The sequence below is a fragment of the Zosterops lateralis genome, assembly GCF_965231275.1.
Source record: "Zosterops lateralis genome assembly, chromosome: 4".
Taxonomy (NCBI): domain Eukaryota; kingdom Metazoa; phylum Chordata; class Aves; order Passeriformes; family Zosteropidae; genus Zosterops; species Zosterops lateralis.
The window spans coordinates 65403289-65425570 of record NC_139765.1 but is presented as its reverse complement, the minus strand read 5'-3'; the positions used below and the strand labels follow the sequence as shown (position 1 = coordinate 65425570).

Sequence of the window (22282 nt, the reverse complement as noted above, 5' to 3'; positions counted from 1 at the left end):
TGGTTACATTTTTGTTGGGTTTGAATCTTTGTTGTATACTAATGAACCACTCAGAGCAAGAAGAAATGAAAATAGAAGAAAGGTCCAGAAAAGAATGATGATCATAGCAAATGCTGCACGCACTTTCAGTTTGTGGTTTGCTGCAATTCACCTGGACTACTTAAAAGCCTGTGATGAATGGGTGGCACAAAAGATAGTGTTGTGTCTTTCAAGCCTTTGACAGTTGGCACTAAATGTTACTAAACAAAATTAAATAGGGCGAAAAGGTTGGCCATGATGGATCCCAGATACAATAGAACTGGGGATTTTCTGTATATGGAGTGATAAGGAGGGACTTTTAGGGTTGACACGAATGACTTGCATACTATGACAAATGAAGAGGTAAGGATGTGGCTGTTGATACTGTACATGAGAAATGCAGCATCAATTTCTTGTTGTGTTAACGCCTAAATGTGCAGCCTTAAGGAAATCCCTTAGGATCAGACCATGAAAGGTATACAGGGATGCAAATCAGACATAAGATGACTTTCAAAGACAAGCAAAAAATCCTGACCTGATCTATATCTTATTTTTCTGATCATAGTGGTTTGTTGGGTTTTTGCAGGAAAATATTTTATGTATCATCAGCTGTTGCAATTTGGAAATAAAGTGGGTGATAAAAGCCAAAATTGGATCTGAAGGCCAAAGTAGCTGAATGTGTAATGCATTTGTGTGTAATATACCTTGGAAGTTGTCTCTACAGCCAGTAGTGGAGAAAAGGACACAACTGGTTTATAATCTGTCTTTTCAGAGATCCGCCAACCATTAAATATGTTGGGCAGAGGAGCAAGTGATTCTGCAGCTGGTCATTTGGGAGGAGACCTTCCAGCTTGACTAGACTTCCCTCAATAAGCTGCTTTTTCTTTGGTTTTGCCTTCCCCTTTTCCCTTCCTCTTGATTTTTCTTGAATTGGCTTTTTTTCTGAAGAATTGGAACATCAAATATTTCTTTGCATTTCCCTCATCTCCTGTAAAAAAAACATATGTCCAGTATTTCCTCAGTGAAGGCCCAACAGCCAATAAACATAAGCAATTAGAGGGACTGAAGTTTCTGTGCTTGGAAGTTAAAAGACTTGGAAGTTTTGTTCAATTTGCATGAGTACCCTGGAGTTAATCCATTGAAAACAGAAGCTACTGACCCATACCATGAATTGGGGAAAATAAAATTCTTTGTAACTCTTATTGAAGTCACATGCCTGGCACTGAGCTGTTGAGGTGAGTTTCTTACCATGGCTCTGGATATCACAGGTGCAGTACATCTGTGTCTGAGATGAACATCAGGCGGCAGAAGCCAAGGGAATAGAAAAGACTTGTTTAGGTTTGAAGAGCAATCTGAAAATGTTGCTGTTCAGACAGGCATGTAACCTGTCTACAGAACAGGATGCAAAGAAAATTTTTGAAGAATTTAATGAGGTGTTTAATAGACCTGAATGCATTGTGAATAAAACACATCATACTGATACAGATCCCATTATGCTGCCAAAAGTACTAGCATCACACAGAGTACAGTCTCATTAGTCCTGAGAAATGAAGGAGAAGTTGATTGTGACAAGATGGTAAGATGCAGTGTTATTGAGAGAATGCAGACACTGACTGGTGTGGTTAGCAACCCAATCACATTCAATAATAAGAAATGTTACGGATTTATGTAGATTCCGTAGATTTGAATAAGGCTACCAAATGCAAAGTAGCCCAAGGGAGAGCTGGGAAAAGACATGTCTAGACTTCCAAAAGCAAGAATATTTCCAGATCTAAATGCAACCCTGCGATTTTGGCAACTCCAGTTGGACAAAATTTTAAACTCTACACCTGCACATCTCTTTTCGCTGATGTCTTTTTAAATAACTTCGCTCTGTGATTGCATCAGAACTCAGAAAGTGCCACTCAACAGAATTTTAAATCCCCTAAAAAACAGGTGTAAACACATACTTATAACCGCTTGAGCTAATGCGATAATCATCAACACTGTAAAAATAATAGCTGATATCCAGTTCAGCAGGTCTGGCTATCAGAAGTATTTTTCTTCCCTGTATAGGCCTTTTATAGGTTTCTTCCTTTCCTCCTTTTTCGTGTGTTTTTTTTTTTTTTTTTCTTCCATGAGAAAAGAGAACAATATTGACAGCAATCAGCTTTATGTCACATAGATTCCGGGTTTAGATTTTTGTCTTACACAGGCAAAGGACTTAAAGTCCAGAGGAAGAGCTTCATGACATGTTTCCTTCAGGAGAGAGGGGGACATCTGAAATTCCTCTGCATTGTTGCTTATCCCCAGTGCCACTTGATGATTCTTTTTACTCCATTAGCAGGTGCATGAACTGCCCCAGGTGAAAAACAACCCCTTTCATATGCCCAAAAGGATTATTTTTAAGCATCCCTTTTCACCATGTTTCTAGTATGTTCCCACAATAATAGTTTGTAGCATCCCACACGAGAGCAGCCTGTAACATAAGGGTAAAATGTGGTAGATGATGTCTGGACATTCTTACAGGAGATTTGCTTCTGAAGTCATTAGGTTGTGATACTGCATTCCAGGCCTTTCACACATCACATGAAAAATGTACTTAAAATTGTTTTCTAGACTAAGCCTCCTTCTGGACCAATAATGATGCAGTTATTTGAAAGCACTTTCAGAGTATCATTATATATACAACTGGAGAATTTCAAAGAGACCTTTTGCAGAACTGTAAACATTCTGCTTATCATGCAATTCACCTGCTATAGACAAAAATAGCAGGGAGTGTATCTGAGTTAAGATTTCACATTTCCTGCATGAGTGTGCTCTCTAAGGAGGTTTTCAGCAATCAGATGCAGAATGAAAAGTTTTGGTTTTTTTCTCTGATTTTAGCCAGAAATTGCACACTCGACCCAAGAAATCTTTGTCTCAAGGATTACTGGATTAGTACCAAGTGTCAAAAGTGGATTCTGGTAATTCCTGCGTAGTTTTGAGAAGGACTCCATCACATCCGTATAAACAAGTAATGACTCATCCAAAACACAGGAAACAATCCTGAAAACAGAAGTACATTTCTAAAGCACACTAACGACTTTCTTAGAGCAGTTAAGCTTTGAAGAGCTTCTCAGCATAAAAATCACAGCAAGCAGCAAGGTTTGAAGCAATCATGAGTCAAGTAATACTATTTCTGAGTAATGAGAAGCACCAAACGATGCCAACTTGTTAGAGTAATTCTGCATGGATGGTCAACAGTGAAAGCCCAGAACCATCCAAGTGTAACTTTTTGTGAGATCTATCAATGTGAAGTTGCTGCACATATTGGAAGGTGGCATAAAAAAAATCTCCAAATCCTAATGCAACACAGCATGAGAGCAGAAATGTTCAACAGAGCCCACGAGGGCCTATCTGGGGTTTGAAACATAAAACACCATATAGAATGTCTTATAAATACCATTACAGAAAATAAAATCTGCAACAAATATGGGAAATGATGCAGAAGAATTCTTATTCCTTTTGAACTTGCTTCTCAATAATGGAAAAATTCATTAAGCTAATAACTGTGGTCTTCATTTCTTCAGGCAATAAGGGTATTATCTGAAGAACTGAGAAAGTTTGGATTTTACTCTTTTTTTTTGCCTCTCTCTAAATTCAGCAGCTAGATCTCTTTCAAAAGACCAAAGAAAAAAGGTGAATAGATTGTTATTTGAAAGTGAGTTGTTGCCCACCCTAAACTTCCAGAGTTGACGTTTCTGGCACTGGCTGTAAGAGCGTTGGCCAAATCATTCCTTCCAAGCAGAGCCCAGTTTTGCCTTGGCAGAAGCACCATATGGCAATGGGTGCCTTTGAGATATAAAGCCTCTTCAAGCACCACTGAAGTGCTGCCATTGCCCCTCTCCTTATAAGGGGGTGTAGCATATGCTCTCCTGACTAGCTGATTAGCACTACTTAGAGCTAAATAACAGAAGGATCAGGTTTTACCCTTTTCTGTGTCTATGTCATATCCCACAGAGGAAGGCAAAAAGTGAGTGGTCTCTCACACGAAGGATAAAAAAGTCTCTCATCTCTCCTTAAATAATGCTGTATTATATTTCTCAGATTCACTCTTTGATAAGTTATCCATTGTGTCTAATCCATACGTTTTCTGGGGAAAATATATATTGATTGGGGACATGGTTTGTTTATTTGATTGATGTAAAATAGTCTGGAGTGTTACACTTTCATTCCACGTGAGAAAGATAGGTTTTTAGCTTTGTGCTATCTTCTTATAAGGAAAAAAAATGAAGTAGCTGTGCCTTCTTTATGCAACTAGAAGTAAATTGAGTGTAACAACATCATTGTAAAATGATGTGCTTTATAAAGTCCTGAATATGGTGCATCTTTTGTGTTTTGTTTCTAATTGTTTGCTCAATACAAAAGGATAATTCATTAGGCCAATTCTCCAAATAATCTCAAAGTGACATGAATTCCTTTGCAGAGTGAATGTCTGTAGCAAGTAATCCATGGAAAACAGACAGGCGTCTCTTGTCATTTTGGAGCTCTAATCCACTGCCTGGAGCATGAAAATGCTCAGGATAACAAGTGTGGGAATGACCAAAATCAACATTATTTTTTTTATTTTCTTTTCTTAACAATGCTGCTGATCAATAGAATTGCTGAATCTGGCAGATACAATGCCACAGGATTAATGAATTAAGCTCAGGAAGCAGAAGAATTTGTTAAAAAGGAGAGGGAAAAAGCCTCTTCTTTTCCACTGGTGTGTGAATATCAAGCAATGAAAGCAGCAATGACAGAATTTTAGCCCTTGTTTTACCATAGTACCAAGCCTTGTTCTGCAGGAGTCTTTACATTTTAATTAGAACCATACTGACACCCGCTTTTTCAACTATGAACTTCACTTCTAAATTGAAAACTATTTCCTGAATGCTAGTTTAGTTTAGTAGCTGGGTCTGAACACAGAAGAAATATTCTGTGTTTGTGTAATTCAGCGTGTAGTGTGGTCACCATCAGAGGGACCAGATAACTGTTTTTTAAACCACAGTAAATAGTGGTAAAAGGAAGGAAAAGACTCTCACTGAAATGCCCTAGACTCTGTCACCATAAAGCACTCTCACAAGCTCTGGAAAACCATAGAATGAAATACAGAGGGGTCATCACACTCTTTTGACAATGTGAATGTTTTACAAAGGTCGATTGCCAGCGCTTCTGTCAATACTGCATTAGGAGTGAACAGAGGGTACATATCTGTGCAAGACATTACATTCCAAAACACACATCACATTGATATTCAGCACAGCGTGGAGATTTTAATAAACCACCACTCACTAGAAGGGGTTTATTCAGATATGCGGGAGGGGAGAGCTTTAGTTTGCTTATGTTTGTATTTACACCTCCCTAAAGACCTCTGGGGATTTTGTGTGTCCTTTTGTTTAAACAAACAAACAAACAAACAAACAATCAATCTTTATCTAGTTTCATTGAACAAAAATATATTACAATAAACATACGGTCCTAGAAATTGGAAGGTTTGGAACATTTTCAACTTACAAGAACACTTCAGAGAATACTCCTGTGTAATTTATGAGCCCCTACAGACCTGTCCATGTCTTGAACTGATTGTTGAAGTGGGCTTTACTAGGAATTTCTTTTCCTGAATTGGAGCAGTGCTGGAGGTGGGGAAGGAGGGAGGGTTAGAGCAACCTTCCCTAACAAGGCTTTAAAAGCTTCACTGGTAAAGTTATGCTGATGGGAGACTTCGTTACTTGTTTTTAACCGGGAACAACCCGAAGAGGATTACACTATGGGCAAGAGCTGCTATTTATGTGGGTGGCAACGTCGTGGGCTGTGTTGTGCTGTTGTTGTTTTTAAAGTGGGACGTGCATCTTTTGCTTAGAACTGTAAAATGGTTAAAAAAAAAAAAAAATAACATCGAACAACCAACCAAAGTAACCCCAACAAACCCAAACCAAGCAAAACCCAACCCAACAACCTGGACAATGACATGAAACAGCTGGTGAAATGTCTCGCTCCGTGCCTTCCCCAAGCGCGGCGGAGCGGAGGTTTCTGTTCTCTCATCTCTGCCGCGATGTGCTTATTTTATTTTATTTATTTTTTTTTTTTTTTTTTTCACCTCCTTGCATGTGCTGTGACAGCCGGGGGAAGGCGGGGGGGGGTGTTGGCGGTGGGGGTCGCCCCTGCCGGCGCTCCCATTGTCAGGCGCTCCGGGCGCAGCAGCGCCGTGTCCCCCGCGCCTGGCGGAGCGCGGAGCGCGGGGCCGCCCCCGCCCCGGGACCCGCCCGCCGCGCGGGGAGCGGAGCGGGGCCCGCCCCGGCCCAGCCCGGCCCGGCCCGGCCCGGCCCCTGCCCCCGGCCCGCGCCGCCGCCGCCCGCAGCATGCCGCCCCCCCGCCGCACGCCGCTCCCGCCCGGGGGCTGCCTCCCTTTCCGGCCCGCGGCGTGTGCGTGAGAGGGGCTCCAAGTTGCCCCGGCGGCGGCGGCGGCGGCGGCGAGCGGGGGGCCGGGGCGGCAGCAGCAGCAGCGTCGGGGCGCGGCGGGCGCGGAGCGGAGCCCACCCCCATCACCTGTTACCTCCGCTCCCCAGGTTGCCTGAAGTTCCCCGGCGGCGCCCGGCAGGACGGAGAGCGCCACGGCTGCAGCTGGCGGGGACCCGACAGTGGCTGCTGCAGCATGGGCTGGCTCAGGGGGATTGCCTTGCTTTCCTTGGGAGTATTACTAGCGGGAAGAGTCAACTGCCAGCATGTGAAGAATAATGTGCCAAGGCTCAAATTGTCGTATAAAGGTAAGTCTGTTGTTCTCTCTTATTCTCCGGTTTCCCTCCGAGCCTCTTCTCCTCTCCTTGCCCCGTCGCTCCCTCGCTCCTCACCTCCCTCGCTGCTTTTCCTTATCTTCCAAAGGGGGAATTGACATTTGGAGAAATTTCTGAAAACATTTACTTAAAAAAAGCCCCTCCGTGCTGCGGTGGGTACCAGGCAGTTTAAAGCCAGACAAAGAAGAGTTAGTTGCGATTGCAGACGAGGACTCCGGGTCGTGCTGATGGTCCCTGGTAGAGCATTTTTCAGTCTTGTGCTATTTCACCGGACTTTACTCTTCAAAGCCACGAGCGGCGTTTGGCCACCCAGCTCATCTCCCCCGTGCTGGGCGTGCAGCGGAGCCACAATTCCAGATCTGCTTTAAACATCATAGAAGGGATAAAGATTTATGTATATATTTTTTATTTTATATTTTAGGCACGAAGTGGTTAATTTTCAAGTCATGAATATTCAGTTTGTACAAATCTGACAATCAGATGCCTAACATAAGCAGTAGATGGTGGGTTTGCCAAGAAACTATAAACTGAAAGGAACAGATCAGTCCAGAAAAGGAGGAGAGGACTGCTAGGCACCAGAAAATGCTGCGTATGGATGTTTAATGCAGTGCGATTTATTTGAACCAGGGTTGTTTTCGGTGTAGTCTGATGTGTGTCATTAGAGATCACAGGGAAGGTGTAACTGAAGAAAGAGAGCTGTGAGATTACGTTTATGTTTGAAATTGTGTAATGCCACTCACACTGCAGTTGTCAGTAATTAACTTTTGTATAATAGTGCCAGTATTAAAGGAGAACGCTGAAGTAGACAGGCTCTTCTCTTTATCAGCATAGTTCCACTCTAAGTACATTTTCAGAAGAATTCATCAAATCTGGAGAAAGTACAACTGGGAAAGAAGTTTAAAACGTAAGAGCTGTAGAGTATTTTTTTTTAACAGAGAGCTATGCACCTAGGTACATACACATCTCTCTGAAGAGCTGCCTCCTCATAATTCTCAGATTATTGATGGCTGAGAGAAGGAGCTGCAACTGTGGTTCTGAAAGGAGAGAGGAAAAATAACACACTACTCCTACAGAGGGAAAAAGGGAACATGTGTGTGCATGCCTGGTCATGGATGTCAATCTCAGTTTACAGCATAGTGTCAATACATCTCTTGCCAGTAGAAATACGTTTTCCTTTTTTTTTTTTTTTTCATCTTTCTCATGCTGCAAATGGGGGGGGGGGGGGGGGGGAAGTCCTCTCTGATACAGGGCAGGCGTCATTTTCACACTCCAGATGAAATAAAGAATTAAGCACCTGCAAAACTTGGATGCTCTGTGTGAAATAAATGCATGTGCCGGGTTTTCTTAAAGAACACATATGTGCATATTTGTGTGTATTTAAACTTGAAAATATATGAATGAAAAGAACAGTTTAAGGGGTTCAGAGTCTGTCAATGAGAAAAAAAATGTATTTAATACGAAATTGATTATTTTGAGTAATGGAGTCTGAATAAAGCTTCTACAGTAACTATATGTCAGGTCGAAAAGCTCATTAAAAAAACTCCTAATTGCTTCCAAACTTCTACAATCATACTGAAACTCAGATTAGTATATAGAAGCACAAATGCTATAAAATATCCTGTAAAGAGGTTTAATGGTTAAATAATTACTGTTTATTTTTTCACCCTTTTAAAGTTTATCTGTAGCTCAAGTCTGCTACCCCTGCTCATATTGGCTAAATGCACAGAAACTAATTTCAAAGAGTTGTCAAATGTGACTGATGGTGGTTTTCTTTTTTTCTTTTTTTCTCTTAGTTTGTTTTTTCCACCCCACTGGTGCTGTATCTATGGACCTTTTAAAAAATGTTTTGCTGCTCTGCTGATTGGTGGTTTTCCAGTTCTGCTCTTGCTGGGATAGAGTCTCATTTTCATTTTTTAAAATATCAGATATCAAATTTTGTTATATAGTCAGTTCTATATGAGCAAAACAGGAAACTGAGCTGAACATCAAAACTATTTTATACTTGGTGGATCATTGTGCAACAGAAATGAGTTCAAATGGTGAGCAACCCTGTTTCCTATCTAGTGAAGACAGTAAACGCGTACTTAATCCACAGCAAGTTGAAGTCTGAAGACTTACAGGAATTCACACTGTAGCCCTTGATTCACGTATTTGACTTCAAACGTGTAACTCCAAAAATCAGGCTGGGCTGCTCACATGCTTCGTGTTAAGTACCAGTGTAAATGCTTAGCCAGGTCAATGCTGCTGCATTGATCCCCAGGTATGGGGATATCATCCTTAGTCAGGGAAGACTAAGCCTTGTCAGCTGGTGCTTTTCCAGACAAATTTTGCCTCCAGCACAGTACTCAGTGCACAGATCAATGTTAACACCTTGCGTAGGAACATCCTCAAGCGCTGTGGGTATTGAAAACACATCTTTTAGGCACTGACAGAATACCTCACATGCTAATACTTATCTCTCTGGGTATACTTCACCGCCATGTGACTACGTGATACCAAGTGATTCATCGCTATTTAAACTGCTTGCAAGTAGAAAAAGAAGCTACTCAGTTACTTACCCATTCCTCATCTCCATGAGGAGATGTGGTTGAGTAAAATAAACTTAGATATTGAAAAAGAAAATCCCCAAACATGCAGGGTGAAAAGAATGACCCAGGTGATTTAACTTTTATGTGGCCGTCGTTGTGCTTTCTTTAAAGACGTGTGCTTGGTGTTTGTCTAAACAAATACCTTGGAGCTAATTGTCGGTGCTTTATTTCAAAAGAAAATCAAGGATGTATTTTAACTTCTCGTTTGTCTCGACTAATTAGATGTCAAACATGGTTAAAAAGCTCAGGCATTTGCTTTAAAAGTTGGCTAAAGGAGTCATGAAGGGTTAAATCCCTGCCAACCTTGATTTCCTATGGTCACTTGCTTTCAAAGGCCTGGTATTAGCTCTGCCATTTCCCCGGCTGCTGGACAGAAGTTTTGGTCAACTCCTGTTCTTGCTTCCTCTTAACTTCTTGTCGTTCAGTCTTGCAGAAGATAAGAAGCATCCTATGGGGCATGGTATGGATAGGAAATGGCAGAGAAAGTGTATAAGTGCTTATGTTAGGGCCACATCTGTGATCTGAAAAGGTTCTTTCTGTTTATTGTGAAACAGAGTTCTGGTTATTTGGTTTACATCACCTTGATTCTGCTGGCAGATTAAAGAAAGGAAATTTGAGGAGAGCAGGAGGGAAATCCTTGTCCATCTGAAATCTGTGATGAAGCTCCTGTTCAGTAGCTTCTGGATTTTGCTCTGTTCTTTATAAAATTTCCAACATTTTCATCTTTGTACATGGATTGGAAATGTTTTGCTCAGATGATACTCATCTCCTTATTTCGGTCAAAAGGAATTAATGTGATTAAAAGCCTGACCCAAAGTTCACTGAAGTCACTAAGTGCTGGTTCATAGCCTAAATGTGGTAAAACCAGCCATAAAACTGAAAGCTCAGTTGAGCTCTGCAACCACTGAGCTCCTCTTTTTGTGTCCTTCAAAGACTGTGCCCTTATTGTAGAGTAACGAGAAATGTCACTGTTGATCTATCAAAAGTAAAAGAATCTTCCCTTGAAGAGTGTAGGGGGCTTTGCTCTTGCCTTTTTTGTTTTTGTTGTGTTTCTTCTAATCTCATTGACTTCAATTCTGATGTTGATTGTAAGTCTCTATATTGTGTCACCGGGTCACAGATTCTGTTCAGGAAACTCCTATTGAGCAGAGTTCTCAGAAAGATGGTGATCAAGTTGAGTGTGCAAAGTTTAAAACAATAAATATATCCTTAAGTCCAGATGGATTTCTTGTATCGTTTATTGTTATGTATTTTCTTTTGCTGTCCTCTGTATGGGGAGGTAACAGCACAAACAGAGATGGAACCAGCTATAGTACTCTTTAAATATAAACAAATAAGCCCAATGAAAGTTTCGATTAACAATTCCTTGATTTGCTTCAAGATTTTTTTTCATAAAGCAACCCTGATTTTTGCCTCCACATGAATAAATCTTGTCAGTCCAACTTTCTCAAATCCATCTGTCACGTCTTATTTGTCTATTGAAAATTACTAAATGCTGTAAGTATGTTTTGCAAGAGTACATGTGTGGTTCTCCTTTGTTATTGTTGCTCAATTGGATACATATTACTTGAGAAAAAGTAAGTGGAAAAGCATTGCACACAGATTTAGCTCTATTACTCCCTGGCTTCAATTCAAGCCATATTAAAAGTAAGTGTCTTGTTTAAAGTTACAGTGATAGTGACAACTACTCCATCCTTGATGTGCAGTTGATTTAAAATTTTATAGCATGGATTTTTACCCAGATGAAATCCTGGCCCTAGTGAAAGCAATGGCAAAACTTCTGTCTGTTTCAATCTGTCCCACATGGGGTGATGAGGGAGGAATGGCACCACACTGAATTACCTGTATGTACACTAATGTAAATATGATACCTGCCTTGTAGTTTGCTCACCCAGTCTGGTTGTAGTTGATGACCTGCCGGTGGGTTTGATTGTGGTTTTTCCTTTCCTTCAAACTTTATAACTCACAATTCAATACCTCTGCAAATATTGGGAAAGCAGGACAAAGTGGGAGAAGGAAATGGGGAGAGAAATATTGGCAAGGGAGCCTGTTTCTCTTGAGCTGGGACCAGTATTGGAGTTTGTCTCAGATTTCAAGGTAACTGCTTAAAAACCTTTGCCTAAACTATCTTGTAAGAGTACTGTCTGAGGGCAAAGCTTTTCTGACATGCCTGAAAGGGAGAGAACAGTTCTGACTTAGGAAGAAGACTGTGAAGAAAAGTAAACCAGGGACATCTGCATCTCTACCTTCCACCATTTGTGACAAAATTTCTGCACGGCTCCAGCGCTCTCAGACCTCACAGGTCAGTCAGTGCAGGAGGCTGCAGGACAGTGAAGGCACCAGATGCATCCACAGCCAATTCAGCTTTTTTTTTTTTTTTTTTTTTTTTTTTTTTTTTTTTTTTTTTTCAGAATACTGAGTCTTTCTGGGAAGCTGGGAAGATCTGTGTGTTGGTCTTTCTATCACTGGTTGATTGGGGTCTTCCCAAGACCTGGGAACTCTCAGGGAGATAGTAGGACTACCCTGCCTGGCTCTGACTGGCTCACAGGCTGACAGGAGGGAGAAGCTGATGAAGGAAGTGCCTAAGCTCAGATCTTGCCTATATAGGGAAATTTTCAGCTAGCTAATTAGGGCCTGAGACAGGCAGTGTAATTGGAACAAGGAGAGTGAAAACCTAGCCCAACGTTCTCATTTTGCATTTCCAACTTTCCCGTTTAATTCCAGTGGAAAAAGTGGTTTCTGAATTACAGAGCCTCCCTTTTCTGAGAAGCTGGAGTTCTCTATAATTATTTTTACTGTACGGTTTGCAAATGACTGAATTATTCATGGAAGGTGCTGTGTTGACAGCAATGGAAACTCCTCTCTTTTGCTGCAGACAAGGTGTGCAGCACTTATTTGTGTTGTTTGTAACAGCATCTTTAAAACTCTGACCTAGTGGGCAGTTTAAATATCCATAGTTACACTGAGCTCAGTGAATCTTCTGATATGTTAAATCTACCTTAAAATTTACTTCTGTGCTTGTAGCTTTTGATCAGGACTGAGGTACCTATCTCTTTGCTTAGGGTTTATTCAGGTGTATACTTATTCCGTAACATTTAGCAAACCAGTATTTAAAATAAGAAACCCAGTCGTAGCAGGTTGTTACAAGTGTAAATGGGTTATTTTTTATAATCTCTCCTGCCTGTGACTCTATGCACAGAAAGCATTTCCATGGAGTTCCCACCTGAAAAGAAACCATGAATTGGTTTATATTTTTAACTCATTATTTTTTCTTGGAAGTCTTTTTCAGTTTTAATTTAATGCATTGCTATACTGTGATCCTTTTAATATGGTTTTGGTTTGCTTAATCACTGATTCTGCATATGGCCTTTAATGCCCACAGCTGCTGCTAGAGAATCTTCTTTATTTACTTCCTCTGATCCACAGACCTTTCCCTCATGTGCATACCTGGAACACTGCAATGGAAGTGCCTGCAATACAAAGTTGTTCCAGTATTTTCAGCATTTTCTTCATCAGCTGGAGCTTGTGTTGACCCCAATATGAAGCAAAGTCACACCTTCACCTGAGGCAGTGCCTAAGTGACTGAGAAGAAAACAAATCTTTCAAAATGGTGTCAATGGTTGGGACATTTTCCAGTTGTTTGAAAGCTAAAAAGGGTAAAATTGTTTTCAGGCTCCCACACACTTATTTTTAAGCAAATGCGTGGGGTGGACCCTGGGAGCTCTATGTCAAACTTTGAAATGGAGGTACTGTAACCTGTTACGGTGCTCTTGTTAACTAAGGTTACATGTAGAAATTGTTGCTGCTGCTGTGCTGGTGCTGGTGCTGGTGGGCGATTCAGCAAATTCCTTCCCCTGCAGGATTAAAGCTCCCTTCAGAAATGTCTGCAGGTTCACGGTCCTCCCACATACAGCCTTCATATAGGTTAGCTGCTCTCTTCCAGTAACAGCTGTGGATAGTGAGAATAACTGTGGGGATAGTACTTTTGCTTGACTTTTCCTATTTTTTTCCAAGTGGGATGGTGTCTGAATATACAAGAGAGAAAAGGATGGCCACAGCTGTTGAGAGCATCAAAAATCTTAATGAGTCTTGTAACCTTTCTCTTGCACCTCAGGAGGTTTACTGCGGTGTCTTTCTCTTTCTTTGTGACTGACACAGTCAGCCAGTTTAGGCTCTTTTCACTGTCAGGGGATGGAGAGGTACCTCCAGAGAGCTCATCTTGGGTTAGGCAGTCTAAATGAGACTTTAAGGGCGCTCATCACTTGTCATTGACTGTTACAGGAATTAAGCTTCTTGTTCATTTATTTAGTTTCTTTCTCACTGGGAATGTATCAAAAGAAGGTACTAATTAAGTGCTATGGAAGAACTTAGGCTGTATTCTGATCCAAATCTTCCTAATTTAAGAAACTGTTTTTGCCTAAATGAGTATTTAAAGCAGTGTGAAAATTGAGCTGATTAAACATACATGCGACCTCAGTAGCTGTGATCTTGAGGTCACCTGTGACTTCGTCTAAATTTGCACCAAACTTGCAGTATAGAAAGAAATAAACAGTACTGCTACATTTTTCACAGTCTTAAAACAATTATCTAACTTACTTCTCATGTTTCCTATGTCTCTCCTCTTTAATAAGCTCATCCCAAATCCAGTTACACATGCTGGAAGTGACTGTCTGGGACTACAGAGCTTTACTAATTTAATGGCTTAATCATTTAAAGCTTTCAATAAGCTGTCCCCTGGCCAGCTCCATTACCTTCTGAATGTTTCTGCACTCTGAAGAGAAAAACATATTCAAGATTCAATTTCATGGAGTGTAATTTGCAAATAAAAATCCATGTGTATGTGTGCAATTCAAAGGACAGGTGTCTTTACCCTGAGTCTCCACTTTTTCAGCTGAACTATTTCAATAGTGAGAGTGGGATTAAACCTAATTTATTAATTTCTAAAAATTCTAAATAGATTTACAGTTTGGGGGATACTTTTTCTCTCTTTGGGGATTAGATCCCCCTTGAACTAGACATATCTACAGCAATCTGTGAAACGTGTGAGCACTACTCTACTTTGTGTCACATCTAGTTTTCACCCTTTGCTGTTTGATAGCCAAACGCAGTAAAGTCAGAACTTTGTGCCATTCTTCTAGTGTTTTAAAGTTGTTTGACATTTATTGGGCTGCCTGCTTATCTCTCCAGCTGGATGTTGCAGAAACTTTAGAAGCGAGCAGTCAAATAAAATTCTCATCTCTTATAAATATTTTCATGCAAAGTTGGATCTTGCAGAGAACAATCTGAGGAATGAAGTAGTTATTTGCTTTCATCTAACTTGTGGAAGAAGGAAAAAGAAAGCTTGCCTTTTCTCCTCACTCTAATGAAGCAAAGCTCATGTTGGTTCTGACGGCCCCTCTTGGCTCCTTTTGAAATTCCAGCCTTGTATGAGAAAAGGACACAAAAAAGCTCTGTGAGATAATTTAAAGGATTTAGAGCTGCCTTTCAAGGGGGATGGGTTGGTGGCCTTTTCTAGAGGAATCACAGGATAAATACAGCTCGCGAGCATCCAGAAGAGCTGCAGAGAGTGCAGAGTACAGCTTTCATCTCCATCTGATGCTGGAATAGCAGTAACTCTCCTTTGCTAGACACAGATCCCACATGTGGCCAAGGCACAGAATGAGGTCCCTTAAGATGAAGTGGTGATTTCAGGGTGTTAATATTACATTGAGGTTTTTTCATGGATTTCCTAGTGCAACTTCATTACTGTTGCATGAATGTTTAGTCCAAAATGGTTCTGACTCCTAAGGAAGCTCTTTTTCTCAAAGCACAACAGAGATTGTATCAGTAATGATTAGTGTTGCTCTCCAGTATCTGTAGGGCAACTTCATCTCCTCTCCACCACACCAGGCCCTCTCCAAGGTCTCCATCCTGCTAGACCCATGTGATGAATCCAGTTCCTGTTGAGTGATAGAAGGAACAGCAGAAATGATGTCTGGGGATCTGGGAAAAACAACTTTATCTTCAGGATTGCCTTTTCCCCCATATTCAGTTCTTTTACAGCAGATGAATGACTCTATCAAAACTTCTTGCTCTGATGGCTTTGTAGACAACAACTTAAATGTATTCCTGAGGTACCAGCAAATTGCACAGTTAGGAAATTGCTTCGTTCTGAATTCCTGCTCTTCCAAGAAGTGTCAAGAGTCCACCCAACAAGACCAAGTGTATATTCAGTTGTACAGGAAGGTGTGATAACATTTTCAAAGAGCTCTAGCAGTCACTTCTCTGCAAGGTCACAAACATCAGCAAAGCAGTATTCCAGGGTGTTGGCTGTTGGGTTATTGATATAGTAAACCTCAGTCTATATTTTTGTTCCAGATGTGTATCCCTAATTGTTCGTTCTCTAGCCATAAAAACTGACCTGCAACAAGTTGGCAAGTGAGGTTTCATCTTAAGTGAAAAGGTTCAGGAATTTGTTAAAATTGAAGGAAACTTTTCATAGTTCATTTTAAAGGAGTAACAACAATATTATATGTTGAAAATTTTGCTTTTCTCTGCAGCCTGTAGTATCGAGATCAAAAATTATGTAAATTTCTAATTCTAATTGTTCAGATTTTTTTGTTTCTCATCTGTAATGGGAAACTACTGGATATTCTACTTCCTATTCTTGCATCCTTTTACAATTTTGTGTGTTTCATCATTCTTTAAGCCTGCATTGTGACTCACTTCTTGACTGGACAGTAGTCATAAATCAGGAAAGTTTTGTTAATCTCACCTACATCACCTATAAGTGGAGGCTAGCCATTAGCAGAAACCCAGCACCACAGCTGATCATACACAGGAACTCTGTACTGTAAAGAGAATCAAAGAAAGTACCATCAATGTGAAATCCTATTAATTCCTTGGCTTTTCTCTGTCAGCTTCTTCACCTGTAAAGTGGTATTAAGTGATTTCATGAGGAATTGCTGGAGGTTAGAGACTTGCCATGCTTATTCAGAGCTGTATTCTACTCTCAGAATAATCCCATTAATGTGTGTATTCAAAGTTCAGTCAGAATTTATTTTTGATCAACACAGAAAGGCCTTACAGGTACTTTAAAGTGATTATAATAGTAATATTCATAGTTGTGTATGCCTGTGACATGAAACACATCCCTATTATCCAGAAAGCATATCTAATTTTCATTCCATTTTGATAGTCCAGACAGTTTTAGACAGGAGCCCTTCAAAATGATTTTTTGGAGTATCCACCTCTATTTCAAACTAAACACACTGTGAAGGTAATTACAGATTGCTCTGGAGAAGAGCCTTTTTGTTTAATCTTTGCAGTATTGTCTGCCAGTGGTGTGTGAGTGGTCGTGAGGTTCTGGCCAATTTCTCTGAGTTTAAATTAGGATGTTTTTTATCATGGCTAATAGTCATATTTTAAAATTAGGAGGGAGTAAAAAGTTGAGGTTTTTTGTTTGGTTTTTTTTTCTTGTGCTTATTAGACCAAACTAAAACCTCATTTGGGACAATTTCTCCTTTTCTACTCAGTCTGAACATACCTTACCAAGCCACTGGTGCTGAACACTTCCTGGTTCCTTCAAGTGTACATGTTTCCTGCCCAAGGGATTCTGGACAAAAACATTCTTTCTTTGGGCACACATCCTTTTTTTTTCTGACTTTCCATACCCCAAATGTTCCCCAACCTTCTCCAGGATGAGGGCAACCTTTCCTAGACACTTGGGGAAGTATTCAGTAATCAGCTGAATCAGTTATAATTGCCTATCATTTGTGACTCACTCACTGGAAAACTGTTGCTTGACAGCCCTAGTTCAGACCTAATAATGAGGATTAACTGCTATAATAAATTCATAAAGTAGAATTTTGCATCTCAGAAAGATTCACATCCTCATTCCTAAAATAAGTAAGAAAGCACCTGTTCCCTTTGTCAGCCTGGCCTATGAAAATAAAATCGGTGTTTCATATATTCCACATACCTTAAATGCAGCATTTAAATATTATCTTCAGTGAATTATCTCAAGGAATGTTTTTCTTTGCTTTTATACTTCCTCGTGCCACTTACATGATGTAATTGTTGTTTTGAATAGCATTCCTTTTCCATAATAACCAAACCATTTTCATGCCATTAATTAAGAAATACAGGGAAAATAAAAATTTTTGTGTGATTTTGATGTACTTTTGAACTTGAGACAGAAGTTGGTAGTTTAACATGTTAAACCATGGTGTTTTAGTTGACCTCGTGCTACACAGTTTTCTTACAGTTCTGCAGGTGCTGAAAGAACCAAGTTCAATTCTTGAGGCTGGCAAACTGGCCAGCTGAGAGCAATCAAAAAGGTCCTGTTTACTGGTGTCAAAAGACTTTTTCATATGTTTTCAGAGAGACAAATGTCAAGTGTCATGTGTATTGTTATTTTATATTAGAAATTTTAAGCAGTCATGATCTATTGTGGTGTAAACCAAATGTAACATCATAATGGTGACTGCAGAGGTGCATGTTCAGACCCCTGATTCTGCTAATTGACATTTTACCAAAGGGAATGAGGACATGTCTGAGCAATGCAACTTGTAGCTTTTTAATACAATTTCCATAGCTGAGACCATAAACAGCCCCTTAAGGTTGTTTCTCATAACTGCCACTCTTTAATTTTTTTTTTCTGCCAGTATGTAGGAATATGATAAATACTGAATTTTGTTTCACTGAAGGTTCACCCCTATTACTATGCATAGAAACTATTTTACCTTATGCCAGACATATGGAAGTGATCAATGTATGTAAATTGTATGAGAAGAGGTGAAATACAGCTTTCTAGACAAGGAAATGTGTACTCGTTTCTGGTTATAAGATATTGAGAGCACCTCAGAAAAGACTTTAGGTCTTAAGACAAGTTTTCCTTTAAAAGTAACTATTGGTAAGAGGGTAGAATAGCAGTGATTTTTGATAATCACCATGAAAGCACAGTTTTGTCCTGAACTGCCCAGTCAGATCTCTTGGACAACAGGGTTTAAGAGGCAATTACTTGCATGTGCAGGGCCAGACCATGGACCTTCTCCTGAAACGCAGAGGTGAACTCTTCTGGGACCCACTCTGCTCAGTAGTACAAGTCAAGTTTCTTCAAACACAGGGTTTAACTGGCAAGGCCAGCTTAAATGTCTGCTTTTCATTTTCGTCCTCTGGTGCCATGGTGCCCACAGTGCAATGACTTGAGCCTATTCTAAAAATCAGGGTTTGAGGGACTGAGTTATTTTTTGAGTTCTGGGTGACCACAAGAGGAAAAACCAAGAGCTTAAGTCAGTTACGCTTTTCAAATATGTTTTAAACATACTGTCCCCCAGATGCTGACTATTTTATGACTAATAGGCATTCACTGTACTCCCCAAATTTTCCATTCCAATAAAGTTTGAATTTTTTTCATATTCTGTATTGCAGAATAAGAAACTAATCTAGAATCTGGCAGGCCTTTATTCTAAGGCATTGTCATATCTTTCATTCTGAGTTGAAAAATGGACAGATCATTCATTGGGTTTCATAAATGTGTGGAGGAGCTGTCAAAGTTCCCATTTGCATGTGAATGGTCAGCTGAGGTAGGAAGGGGGATATGTAAATAATTCTCTAGCTAGCTCCTGGCAAAGATCATTGCATTTCAAAGTACTGTGAAAAGCAGCACCATAAAACTTTAACCTATTCACTGGTATGGAAACTCCCACACCTTAAATTGATCTACTCTAATAATGACCACTTGGGGAAAAATGAATCTTAAAAAGCAATATCAAGTCTCCAAGTACTATACATTTTCTCCTTCTTTTAATATTTCATAAAAGATAAGCTAAAAAAGCCACTCTTCCTTCTCCCCCAATGAAGAGGAAAAAAAAAAAAAAAAAGAGAAAAAAAGCACAAGATCTAAGCAGTAAGCAAATGTAGACCTGCATTGAAAATCTGGCAGATAAGTATGATAGGAGTGAAAGAAATGTAAAGAATTTGAGTATTATTCTGTATTATGTCAGTATCTGACCCAAGAGGCACCCAAAAAAATCATTACTTTAATCTTCCTTACAAACTGCCCAGCATTTCACTGTTCTCTTCTGCTGCTGTACTTCAGTACATGCTCAGCTAGATAAAGCTGAATGCTGTAGTTTAAAACCAAATGTGTCCTTTAAAATACACAATTCTTCATGTATCCAAAACGGTAAAAAAGTAAAAGTAAACAGTGGAGAAATGAGGAACACAGAATAAACCAAAATGTTAATGGGCTTGGAGTCAGACAGTTTTCTACATATTTTATTGTGCCTCATATCTTAGATAGAATTGGCATGTGTATATATAGAGAGACAATGATTTACTAAGCCCTTAATGCCTGAAACAGCTCCAAAATATGTGATTAGGCAGGCACAAGGACTAGAAAATGTTTCCAAAGAAAAGTTCACTTCCAAAATTGATATGGGTTATGTACCTACCCCTTAATAACAAGATAGCTTGGGACTCTTGCTGTAGTTTACCAATATAATTTCCCTGGTACTGTTTTGTAGTCTCCATCTGCTTACCTCAAAATACCATGATGTATTTCATTCAACCTCCATATTTCAGAAAAAAATTCATGTCACCCCTGTAATCATTTACAGCACACTCTTTCTTTCTCACAAAGCTTCTGTGCACTAATTTGATCTGGTTGCACTGTTCCAAAAACATACAAAATTAAATGCAATTTAATTCACTAAATTTACAAAGGGCAGTTATTCAGAGGCTTTGGGATTTGCTCTATCACATAGTATTCCTGTAATGAAATTTACCAAGAGATGAAAAACAACAAAAAAACCCCTGATCTTACAAACTCTTACTCACAGGAGTAGTCCTTTTGATTTCAATGTACCTGGCACTTGTGGTGTGAAGTGCCCTTTTGAGAGGCTGTGCAAGTTATACTTCACTTAGAAAATAATCAACCAACTAATCCAAGCAATTGTAGGGATCACTTGAAATTTCTGAGCTCTGCCTATTTATTGGGAAGAAATGATGCAAAAACTGTTCAAAATCCAGTTCTACTGAAATGAAAGTTTTCATTCAGTAATAATCCCTCTTGATCTGTCTTATCCCATGTTTCTGTTGTGCTCTACCACAAGAGGAGCATTCCCTGCCTTGCTGTGGTTCATTGTATCCTCATGTCCAGTGGGACAAAACATCAGTTAAAGTCGCTGTGAAAGACCCTTAGTCTGGTAGGTATTTGAGTGTTAATATGAAATGTGATCTGATTTTTTGAATGGCCAGGCAATTTTAAACTGAGTTTTTGAGGAAAGGAATGTCATATTTTATCCAAGCCCTGTCCCATTTTCCCTGTTAACAGGTCTTTCCATTAAACCCTCTGTGCAGAAACCCATCTGTGTGACTGTACATGGGGCACACATTAGGCAGTTCTGCTGATTCAAGCACAGTAAGTTTTGATAAAGTAATACCACAACATTGGAATATGTTTTCTACAATATAGCAGTTCTATTTCAATAACCATTCTCAATCCATCAAAAAAGGGCACAACGTTGTGGAAACTTTTATCCTTTACTGGAGTATTACTTATTTATTGTAGCTATGGCTCCAGGCACTTTGAGTGAAAGTTGCTCTGACTACTTCTCACAGGAGCTGGTTGGAGAGAGCCCAGGAGATCTCCCCACAGCAGGAGACTCCAAAGCTGCTTTCCTGCCACTCAGTTGCTAACGCCAGCAACTGAGCAAAGAATCCCTGCTCCTTTTCAAACATCAGTCTGACAAAGTGGGACAGCAAGCACGGGGCCATGTGCTCCCTCACCCCAGACATCTTGTCAATGGGCTCTCAGTGCTCTTTGCAAAACAGCAAGAGGAATCTCAGATTGCAGCCACTCAGATGTAGCCACTTGTGCAGACACTTCTATTACCCTAAAATTTATTGTGGTCTGTGTCACATGTTAAAGAAATGCAGAAAGTCTCAAATGCAGTAGAGGGTGGTGAGGCAATAAAATATTTCACAATTTATGATAGGTATACATTTAAAGAAGGAAGCAAAAATAATGTTTTCTGTTAAAAACAGGAGCACAAACTATTTGTGGTATAGAATCTGATAGAAAACACATTTACACAACTTCTGGTTATGTTGTAGTTGGTTGGGAAGTTCTTCAGTGGGCTGTAAGGGGCATTAATTTAATTAATGGGAGCTGTTACTTAAATTATATTAACAATCAGTGAACAACCCACAGAGTAGCTCATGAGAAAGTCTATGATGTCTTGGAACAGAGGCATCCTAATGCTTCTCTAATGCTGGCCATGGATGATGTTGGAAGACAGAAATTGCATTATATATTACCATACGTACATACAAGAAATTCATATATTAGAAAGGCCACGTGCTGTAAGGGAGCCCCTGAGCCTGTTCAAGTGATAACTAAAGGACATGTTACTGCCAGATATCTGTACAAAACTGTCACCCCACTGGGGTGATGGAGTGCATCACCAGGGGATGTGGAGTGTAAATGCAACATGAGAAACTCCTTCCTTCTCCTGTTTTGTCCTACTGAGACCAGAAGCTCTTTCCCACTTCACTGCTCTTGCAAAGGGATTTTTTGGGTCTGGCTAGGCTCAGCATATCCCTCTGTGGTGCCAAGCAGAGGGAAGAAACTTACCAGATTCTGAACTGTGGAAATATCCTTAGGTGCATGCATGCATTTACCTACATAATGTATACAAATACAAAGCTATTTACACACCCATACTTGGCCCAGATCCACAGACAGTGCAAAATTACTCCACACCCGACTGCAAGTTATTTTTAGCTCCTCCTCAATGTAAATGTCTAGTTCATAATTAAGTTTCAAAATAATGAATGATGTGTTTTGTGTTTCAGTGGGTATAAACGTTTGCGTTGCATAGTGAGTGATTTAAGCAT

General features: G+C 39.9%; 1 protein-coding gene across 3 annotated transcripts in view; it reads left to right on the top strand.

The window, feature by feature from the left end:
- The window catches only part of SEMA3A (semaphorin 3A), a 279577-nt gene that overhangs the window by 107693 nt on the left and 149602 nt on the right, over nucleotides 1-22282 (top strand). For all 3 annotated transcript variants that reach the window (XM_083860064.1, XM_083860066.1, XM_083860065.1), the window contains one exon: nucleotides 6588-6785. In XM_083860064.1, the coding sequence (XP_083716190.1) occupies nucleotides 6674-6785 (112 nt within the window). In that variant the 5' untranslated portion in view covers nucleotides 6588-6673. The remainder of the gene's footprint in view (nucleotides 1-6587; nucleotides 6786-22282) is intronic.